General features: G+C 43.7%; 1 protein-coding gene across 1 annotated transcript in view; it reads left to right on the forward strand.

Moving 5' to 3' along the window:
- The first annotated feature begins 4,674 nt into the window (after positions 1-4,674).
- LOC113407401 (complement factor H-related protein 1-like) overlaps positions 4,675-11,100 on the forward strand; it is a 22,752-nt gene continuing 16,326 nt past the window's right edge. The window contains exon 1 of the mRNA XM_026655887.2: positions 4,675-4,847. Within this exon, the coding sequence (XP_026511672.1) occupies positions 4,787-4,847 (61 nt within the window). The 5' untranslated portion in view covers positions 4,675-4,786. The remainder of the gene's footprint in view (positions 4,848-11,100) is intronic.

Here is an 11,100-nt window from a genome sequence, read left to right on the forward strand (position 1 = left end):
AGAGGCGCAAGGAGCTGAGAGTGAGAGGGTGTGCTGCTGGAGGACTGTGGAGCACAAGCATTATCCAACACCAGGAGGAAGGTCCTGTGGTGAGAATAAGGAAGGTGTTTGGAGGAGGCCATGGGGAAGTAGCCTAGGGAGTTGTAGCTGTCATGCAGCTGTTACAGGAGGCACTATAGACAGCTGCAGTCCACAGGGCCCTGGGCTGGAACCCGGAGTAGAGGGCAGGCCCGGGTTCCCCCCAAACCTCCCAATTGACCTGGACTGTGGGTTCTTCCAGAAGGAAAGGTCTCTGGGCTGTTCCCTAACCCACATGGTGAATCTCTGAGGCAAGAAAATCCGCCAATAAGCGCAGGACCCACCAAGATAGAGGAGGAACTTTGTCACACAATGTGCATTACTTTACATTTATCCAAATTAAATTTCATTTGCCATTTTGTTGCCCAATCACTTAGTTTTGTGAGATCTTTTTGAAGTTCTTCACAGTCTGCTTTGGTCTTAACTATCTTGAGCAGTTTAGTATCATCTACAAACTTTGCCACATCACTTCTGCCCCTTGCCAGCTTATTTCTAAGAAGAAAGTCAAATTATATAAGATAATCAGGATGAGGTGTTTTCATATTTTCACACACATCCTGTATCTAATTCACTGGTGGTGGCTACTGCCATTAGCAATTTGAGGTCTGGACTAGCATATTTCACTCCTGATGACTGGGGAGAAAATATTGATTCATTGGGGAGAAAGGTGTTTTCTTCTTCCTTTCTTAGTATTAGGGTAGAAAGCTATCAAGCAGTTACGGCCTGCTATCAGTTCCACCTATGGGAAAAGATAGCATTGTTTCTGCAGGATTTGCCAGATGATAAACAGAATTTGCCAAATGAAATCCTAATGGAGGGTCGAAATGTAGCAAAGCCCATACTCAGGGCCTTCTTTAATGCTTCAGACTCTTCTGCCAGAGCATTGGCTTCTGAAGTTACTCTGAGGACACATGCTTGGGTTTGCTTTTTTACTCTGGCTCTCAATACTAGAATAAAGGTAGAGGAAGTCCCCTTCGAAAGAGATGGTCCTTTAAGTAAAAAGACAGATGAGTTGCTGGGAAAACTGAAGGAGCCACGAATGACAGCCTGCTCTTTGTGTTTGATTTATTCTATTAAGAGTATACTTTCTACCCCTTCTTTCCATAATCAGAGACACTATTATACACAATCTTCTTTGCCTTATTTCTCATCAAATCAAAGATGTCAGCAACGACACCAGCGGGCTACATTTTTCCAGAGGTAACACAAGAAGAGGTCTTTCAAATTGAGGCCTAAATCAAAATAATCTGCTTTCTCCCTGTCATCTTCGTTGAACACCAGGTTTCTGCTTTGATGTGATGATCAAGAGTAGAAAATGAAATTGCAATGACTCGTCCCTTCCTCTTATGGAGAAAGGCTAACCCATCTTATCAGCAAATGAAGGCTTAATACATTAGATAAATGGGTCATAGAAATTAGAGAGAAGGGCTATGCCATTCAGTTAGAGAAACTAACCCCTTCAAGTCCCCCTATTATCCCTTTCCAGGGAACTTTTTCACAAGGCTCTGCTACTTTCAGAAGTGTAGAAATAACTGCTTATATGTGCTGCCAATAAGGTATCTGAACAGCAGAGGGACAAGGGGTTTTATTAAAGATACTTTCACATGCAGAAAAAAGACTGGGAGGTTTCATCCAATTTTAGATTTCAGAAATCTGAACAAGTACATTTGGATGTTTTGGTTCCATATGTTAACTCTGGCTTCCATAATGCCTTCGCTTTCAGCTATGGATTGGTTTGCAACTCGATTTAAAGGACAAATATTTTCATATTTCTATCTGACAGAGTAATTGAAAGTATTTTCATTTCTTGGTGGCAGGACGCCATTTCCCATACAAGGTGTTTGCATTTGGCCAATCCACAGCATCAAGAGTATTTATCAAATGTCTCTCTGTGGTAGCATCACATTTGAGAAAACAGGATATTTTTTGTTTACATATTTGGATGATTGGCTGTTGAAACGTGGGGCTACATCTGAATGTCAAAAAGTCAAATCTCTACTTAACTCACATAATTTTATTCATGTGCTCCTTAGTGCACACAGCAGCAGTGAAAAATCTTCTTACCAGAGAACAGATTTTTTTTTAAATAGCGCAATATATTTTAAACATAAAATATGTCAAACTTAGAAAATAATTTTATTCCTGGGTCTCATGGTCATGACTACTTGTATGACTCCATTTGTGCATCTTAAAATAAGGCCAATGCAGCATTGGATGTCTCAGGTCTACAGGCCAAATCTGAACAGTGTTCTAACACTAGTCAGCCTGCCTTCTGGACTTGTGGTGGTCGTCAGTCAGAGCAATTATCCTCTTAGGAGTCCAGTTCAATTCCCCTTTCACCATCAGTGAGAGAAAATTGAACCCTTGGCTGAGTATTTTTTTATTTTTGATATCTTGAGGCAGCATTCATTATTGTCATGTCACCAGCCAGAAGGGTGAGTGAATTAAATGCCTTGATGGCTGATTCCCCCTTTAAGTCTTTTCATAAAGATAAGGTGATTCGTAGACTTGATCCCAGGTTTTTGTCAAAATGACTTTCTGAATTTCACATAAATCAGACAATTTCCTGACATTTTTCCCGGGCCACATACTAAGAAGGGGAAATCTGTTTTATGTACTTTGGATTCAAGAAGAGCTCTTGCATATTCTTTAAATAGAACAAAAAAGGTTTTGAAAATAATCTAGGTTATTCGTGTTTTATGCTAAAAGTTTCATGCATCAGACTTTGTCTCTCTAGACTATTTCTAGAAGGATTAAATAATGAATTGTTGAATGTTACATGTTAACAAATTCTTATACCTCGGATACTTTGATCTCATTCCACCAGAGCTGTGGTAGAGTCTTTTGCTTGTCTTAAGCAAGTCCCTTTTCTTTCAACTGGCAAAGTTGCAACGTGGACTTCTGTGCACACTTTTACTAATCATTATGTTCTCAATTAGGCTTCTAGGGCAGATACTAGATTTGGTAGAGCAGTGCTCTGTGATGTCCTCCAGTTTATTTTCCTCATTGGTTTTCAAACTACCCATAAGTGGGGATATGCAGAGCCACTGGAAGAAGAAATGAAGGTTATTTACTTGTAAAACAGAGTTTTTTGAAATGGCTATTCATATTCACACATCGCACCCACTTTCCCCTCTTTCTCAGGGTCCTTTTGCACTGTATTTCTGGGTTGGCAGTGAAAGGAACTGAGGTGATAGTGTGCCCATGACCCATTATATTGCTTCATCCTCAGAATGTTCAGAGACAGAGAGGAAAGGGATAGAAGAAGTGTGCATAAACGCTTTAACAGATGCTGCTTGGAGAAGGTTCAACCATTAAGCATAATTAGGCAGCACAATACCCCACATGTGCGAATGTCAAAGAGCTTCAATTACAAGTAAATAACCTCCTGTAACTATGCTGGTTCTGGTGGGACCCAACTGAGAGTGCCAATTCAGGACAAATTGCTTAAAACAGGGCAGTAACAGCCCAAGGCTGGGGTTTTTCCACCTATAAGGCAAACCAAACCAGCCAGACAAAGAGGACTTTGGTCTCACCCCACTGGCTAACCACAAGTCACACAAGCAATTCCCTTAGACACTCCAGTTTCCCAGTATCACCACCAGTGCCACGCGTTATGGGGACAAATGGTTATGAAAACCAATACCCCAGTAAAAGAAAAAAGGTTCTGTTCTCTCAATCCCAAAGGACCAAGCCCCAGAGCCAGGTCAATATACAAATTAGATCTTACCCACAAATCACGCTGTTGCCAATCCTTTAGAATCTAATATCTAAAGGTTTATTCATAAAAGGAAAAAGATATAGATGAGAGCTAGAATTGGTTAAATGGAATCAATTACATACAGTAATGGCAAAGTTCTTGGTTCAGGCTTGTACAAGTGATGGAATAAACTGCAGGTTCAAATCAAGTCTCTGGAGTACATCCACAGCTGGGATGGGTCATCAGTCCTTTGTGTAGTGCTCCCATTTGTAGCAAAGTCCTTCCAGAGGTAAGAAGCAGGATTGAAGACAAGATGGAGATGAGGCATCAGCCTTTTATAGTCTTTTCCAGGTGTAAGAACACCTCTTTGTCCTTACTGTGGAAAATTACAGCAAAATGGAGTCTGGAGTCACATGGGCAAGTTCCTGCATACTTTGCAGAGTTACAAGGAGTATCTGCCTTCTCTCAATGGGTCAATTGTATAGCTGATGGTCCTTAATGGGCCATCAAGCAGGCTACTCAGAGCTGACACCAACTTGTCTGGGGTGTCACCCAGAAGCATAGCAGAAGTTTGAAATACAGACAGTATAGAGCCAATATTCATAATTTCAATTACAAAAATGATACACATATACAGATAGCATAACCGTAACCAGCAAACTATAACCTTGTCTTAGACACTCTATTTGACCCCCTTTATATAAGATTTGGTGCCACTACAGGACTTTGGTTGCAACAATGATCTATACAGTCCCATTTCATGTCAATAACAGCACACCTCCATTTATGTAAGTGCACTTTTTGATGGAACATAACATATTTCATGAAAATAAGATACTACCTTAATAGAGTTTCACTACTAATATGTTTATTTGTCTCTCTCCCTTTTCAGATGCAACATGTAGCGCTCCACCTGAAGTTACCAATGCTGATATTGTAAATAATAAGGAGGGAAGGTATCTGCCTGGTGCTAGAGTGCAATATAAATGTCAGGAAGGATTTGAAAGTATGGAATTAAATTATGTAATTTGTGAAAATGGAGAATGGTCCCAACCACCAATTTGCAAAGGTAGGTTTTTGTATTTTAATTAAAACAAGTAAGACCAGGTGCACTTTGGTGAACTGGGAGCATACAATCATAGGACTGGAAAAGAACTTGAGAAGTCGTCTAGTCCATCCCTCTGCATTGAGGCAGGATTAAGTATACCTAGATAATCCCTGACAGGTAACCTGTTCTTAAAACCTCCAATGATGGGGATTATACAGCATCCCAAAGTAACCTGTTTTGGGACTTAACTTTCTAACTATGTAGACAGTAGTTAGGGTGGAACATTTACCTTTCTTGTTTTACATATGACATTCCTATTAATACTTCCCAGAATGACATTTGCCCTTTCCACAACAGCATCACACTTTTGACTCATTCAATTTGTGATCCACTATAGTCCCTGTGTCTTGAAGTGCTTGCACCTGTCCATTCCACTTTGGTTGTGTGTGCACTAGTTCATCGAAGCCAGAGAACATATTCCCATAGTGGTACTTGTCGAAGTGGTGCATGCACTTTTCCTGCACATTCATGCTTGTAGCAAAGGGCATAAATGGTCAAAGCTGCCCTAACCGTCTCAGTTCCTCCTTGCCACCCATAGATGGACAGTGTGAGCATCTCACATCTTTCCCATTAGAAATATTTTTAGCATTCTTTTATTGTAAATGGTTTAGTATAGCTGTAGTTTAGATAGTGGTACTCATTTTCAAATATTTTCTTGTTTTTATCTTGTTCTTCTTCAAGTTTTATTTTCAATACCAGGGCATGTCTTAATCCTTGGGATTTAAGTGCTGTTTGACTGTAGCAAATCTATGACAGTCACCGATTCTCACTCCCACTGCTTGAAGTGGGAAGGACACATTATGCATAAGTACCCTATTTGTAGGGGGTTTAAAACCCGGTCAAAGAAATTGAAGGCAGTTTTACTTTGAGATGTCCTGGTGGAAGCAGCTTTGTGTCCTCATTTGGAACCCAGCCACTTGGTCATACAGGGATTCAGATTCGACTCTCTAAGCACACCGCCAGACTTCGTGGCCTCCCCATGTCAAAAAGAGTCAGAAAGAAGATATCATTCTCTAACATGCAATGAGCAGAAGTCATCCATCAGTTCAGCCTCTTCAACCAGAAAAAGTCATCATAGTCTTCATTGTCATCTTCTTCAAAGAAGACCACTAGTGAGGTTAGAGCTAAACCAGGTCCTGTGAGGCTCATCCCCATATTCCCACATTCAATCAATGCAGAGTTGTCGACTCCAACACCTCATGGCCAGTCAAGACCTTCAACAGCATAGACTTCATGGCCAAGACCTTCAAAAGCATAGACTTCTGCTGCAATGCATGTTACTGTTTTGGTATCTACAACACCTGAGGTGTATGCATCAGCCAGTGATATTTTATGCCTGTTGGTGCTGGATTACTATTAGTGCAGAACAATGTCCAGGCTCTGCCTATTCCTCTAAGCATGGTACTGGCATCCTCCTTGGCACTGACATATTCAGTGCCATTGGGAACTGAGCCTTTGTAAGTAGTGCCAGAGTCTTGAAGCTGTATTGTCCAGCAGGTCCCTTTATCAGGAAAGCCCCAGATGCTTCCTCTGTACTCTCCATCATATGTTGGTTCAGGTCCCACAACCCATCTGCTCCACACAGTACCTTGCCAGCTTGGCATTCCAATGCTGGCTCTTCTTCAGACTAGAAGTGGGATCCTAAATATTGGGATCTCATTACAGGAGATCTTAAGCATCTCCTTATTCCTCATTGTGCAGGTCTCCTTATTCCTCATTGTGCAGGTCATTGTGCATAACTTTTACAGGAGCAGACTGAGACATAGCTTCCTTTGGAGTTGAGCATGGTACTGCATGAAGTACAGCAGTGGACTTTCTGGAATCTGAGGGGTTTCTCCAGACTCCAGGTCATCTTCTCATAGTCAGCATTCCGCTAGGTCTCAATCAAAGTGCCATTCTCTAACTGTTACCATTCTGTGTACCAGCACTGGTACCCAGCAGCTGAAGGAGATTATCCCTCCAGTTTCTGACCCTCCTGTTATAGATGTTCAGCAGACAGTAGAGCAGATTGACACTAATCCTTTCACTCAACACTTCTTCATTATTTACAGATGAGGCTCCTGTTTCAGAATCATCTTCCCCTGACCTAGACGATTATAAAATGTACCAGGAATTTATGAAAAGGGTAACCACCTCTCTAGGAATACAGACTGAGTTGGTTCAGGATAATCCACACAAACTGGTGGTGGTTCTTCGAATACTGTCCCTATAAGTGCTCCACTGTAGGTGCATCTGTGCTTCTGCACCTCTAATGGGAGATTGTTGGTAGCAGTGTCCCTTGAGCCCACACATATTCTCTTCCTCCCTCATGGTCTGCCTCAAGGCAATCTAGCACTGCAGGAGTGAACCCCCCTCAGTTCCTTCTCAACCTCCTTTGTCCTCGAATGGAGCAAGCAGTTGTCCCTTCCTTATCTGCATCATTAGCATAAGTAGTGGTTGTTTTTGTTTCTTTTGTTCTCCTTAATAGTTAGTGTTTACTTTTTATCCCATTGGGATAAAAAAAAAGAAAAAGAAAAAGAATGTGTTTGTTTCCTTTCCTGTCTGGGGTGATCCTTCCCCTCCCACAGAGTGTTTGGAAGACACTCTCTTTTTTTTTAAAAAAAATCACTTTTAAAAAAAAAAAGAGAGGAAAAGAAGAAGAGTATCTGGTGCCAGGGAGAGTCCCATATCCCTCGGAAGCGATCCCATACAACCAGCTAAAGCTGTGGTATTGCAGTAACTGGGAACTGAAGTTAAAACTCCTCCTTATGGAGAAGACACTTCAGTCTCCAGGGGACTCCGGTGCCAACCCCAGATCATCCCCGAGCCTTTAACTTCAAAGGGGACAGAGTCATGGAAAAAACCAGCAGACTCCCCCTGTAAAGGCTCATAAAAAGGATTCTGAGTGGTTGGCCAGCCAGAGGGGTTCCCCAGTGCAACCACCTTGATAGCCACGGCACCGGTAGCTCTGGAGCACGGTACCCAGAAGGGGGCCTCCACTAAAAACTCCCATCTAGGGAGTGCTCTACACCCTCTCAACCATTGGTACTGACAACGTACCACTGACAATCCTCTCCGGTACCAAGTGAGCCCACGGTATCACATGAGCTCCGGTACCCTGGAGACCTGACAACTGGGGGAGAACAGCAATCCCCATTACTTGATACCAGGGCCCTGGTACCAAGCACATCCCAGTGCCTGGAATCGCTCTCGGCTCCGGGCCATATATCACCAATACCCCACTCAGTGCCACTCTTACCCAGTGACAAGTCTGACAGTGACAAGGAGGAGATCATTTCCCTGGCCCCTCATCTTGGCCTGCTGTCACAATATAAGGGGACTTCTCAACTCCATCGAGCTGATCCACAATTGTGGTACATGGCCCCTGGGGCAACCCCACTTCCCCCATGCCCTTCCCCCTCTCCAAGGCCATATTGGGATCTTTAGGTGATGTAGACATCTCACACATCACAGCTGTCCAGTGTCTCTCACAATCTCCTACAGCCTGGTTGTCGAGAGCTCCTGAGCCAGGGGAGGAAGAAGCTTTTGCAGAACAGGAAGAAGGGTTTGAAGGGGAAGCTCCTCCAGCAAACTTCTCCTCATCTCCACCAGATGAGGCTGTATGACCCCCGCCCCCCATCAGTAGGTGATGATTTTAAAAACTTTCTGGATCATACCAAGAGGGTGGCAGATGAGATGCACATTCCCCTACAGGAGGTGGCAGATACACATCACGAGCTGGTGCATGTTCTGCACACCTTCTCCTCATCCAGAATTGCCCTCCCAATTAATGAGCCAATTCTAGATCCTGCCAAAGTTATCTGGCAGACACCAGCCTCCATTTCAACAACCAGCATGAGAGCTGACAAAAAATATTACAACCCTCCCAAAGAGGCATACTGCCCTGTTTCAACATCCGCAACCCAACTCCATCTAATGGATGCAGTTAAAGCACGAGGCATGCAACATCATGCCAAGTCAACCCCATCCGATCGGGATTGGAAGGATTGCATATTTGTCGGTGACATTACAGTTTAGAGCCGTGAATTACCAAGCTGTCATGGCCAAATATGATTTTATTAATTATGGGAAACTCACTGCGTTTCTGGAACATTTACCTGAGATGCAAAAGGAGCACTTTCAGGCCATTGTCAGAGAGGGTCAGTTAATAGCCAGAATGGTGCTACAGATGGCACTGGACGTAGCTGATATAGTGGCTCGCTTAGTCTCCATGACAGTGGTAATGATGCAGGCTTCTTAGCTACAACTTTCTGTGTTGCCCAAAGAAGATCTCCAGTTTGAAGGGCCCAAGCTCTTCACGGAGAAGACAGATTCCTCTCTACATACCTTGAAGGATTCCAGGTCACATTACACTCCCCGGAAATCTACACTGCAGAACAGAAGAGAAGATATAGCTCTCAGTCACAGCACAGATCACAACCTCCTCAAAACCAACCATCTCAGTACAGTTACAAGCTGCAACATAAGAGGACCAGAGCTCAGAAACGGAATCAGTCAGCACCCCAATCCATGACCTCTCAAACCACCTCTTCTAAGCACTTTTGACGGGTTAGTCGAGGGCCTGAACAATTATACCTTGCAACATCAGCAGCCATCTACACATCTATTACGCCCCTTCACCTGGCCCTCTTTCACAGCCATTGGGAGAATATCACCTCTGACAGATGAGTCCTGGAGATTATTTCGAAGGGTTACGCCATTCAATTCACATCCCTTCCCCAACCTTCCTTCCCCATCCTTCTTTAGGGACCCTTTTCACGAGAAGCTACTTCATCAGAAAGTAGATAATTTGTTATGCCTCGGGCCCATAGAACCAGTTCCTGGCACAACTTAGGAGCAAGGGGTTTTACTCCCATTATTTCCTGATCCCCAAGGCGAAGGGAGTTGGAGACCCATTCTAGATCTAAGGGTATTAAACAAATATGGGAAGGCACAGAAGTTCAAGGTGGTCATGTTAGCAGCCATCATTCCAGCTCTAGAGCAAAGAGATTGATTTCTGGCCCTTGACCTACACAACGCCTACTTCCATTTCTCAATATAACCATTGTACAGGAGATTCCTATGGTTTACCTTTGGGCAGGACCTTTATCAGTACAGATGGCTTCACCCAGGGTATTCTCCAACGTACTCTCCATCATAGCGGCACACTAACCCCAGTACAGCGACTGGAGTTTATCAGCGCCAACCTCGATGCAGTACAAGTGAGAGCATTCCTCCCACTACACAGACTTACCCCCCTTACAAGTCTCATAGAGACATCCAGACCAGCCCCAAACATCGGCCAGGAACTGTCTGCAACTGCTAGGTCATATGGCAGCATGCACCTTTGTCATTCCAAATGCCCAGATGTTCATGAAGTGTCTTAGATGCAGCTCACATCTGTCTATTCCCCTAACAGGGACAGACTAACCAAACTGTTATCACTGCCCTTCACAGTAAAGCACTCCCTGGATTGGTGGAAAGACCCATCCAATATCTGAGCAGGCATTCCATTCATGCAACCGCCACTGATGCTGACTTTAATAATGGATGCCTTTCACCTCAAGTAGGATGGATGCCTCCCTAATAGGCTGGGGAGCTCACCTATACAACCACAAGGTTCAGTGCACAAGTGGCTTTCACAGAAGTGATCCTCCATATCAATGTTTGGAGCTAAGAGCTGTCAGGAATGCCTGTGCAATTAGTTCATAAGTGTTCACTCAGGTCCTGCAGAATGCAAAATAGGAGGCAGTTACTCACCTTGTGTAGTAATGATGGTTCTTTAAGATGTGTGTCCCTATGGGTGCTCTCTCCCCTCTACTTCAGAGTTCTACACAAGGGGTCTGCAGTAGAGAAGAAACTGAGGGGGGTTCACCTGCGCAGTGCTAGATAGCCTCAAGGCAGACCATGAGGGAGGGAGTGCGCATGTGCTGGCTCAATGGACACTGCTACCAAAAATCTCTGATTAGAGGCGCAAGAGCGCAGATACACCTACAGTGGAGCACCCACAGGGGGACACATCTTGAATTACCATCATCACTGCACAAGGTGAGTAACTGCCTCATATTTTGCATTCTGCAGGACCTGAGTGAACACTCATGAACTAATGCTACATATACTTAGTGAGGATGTGTCTTGCAGTTCCTTATTCTGCACTGCCTGGAATCTTTGGACCTAGTGGTCAGCCACAGGTCTTCATGCTGTCTCTTTCCTTCTGGGAGTGCTGGCCTCTCTG

Source organism: Terrapene carolina, unplaced genomic scaffold (assembly GCF_002925995.2).
Source record: "Terrapene carolina triunguis isolate 2854851 unplaced genomic scaffold, T_m_triunguis-2.0 Scaffold211, whole genome shotgun sequence".
Taxonomy (NCBI): domain Eukaryota; kingdom Metazoa; phylum Chordata; order Testudines; family Emydidae; genus Terrapene; species Terrapene triunguis.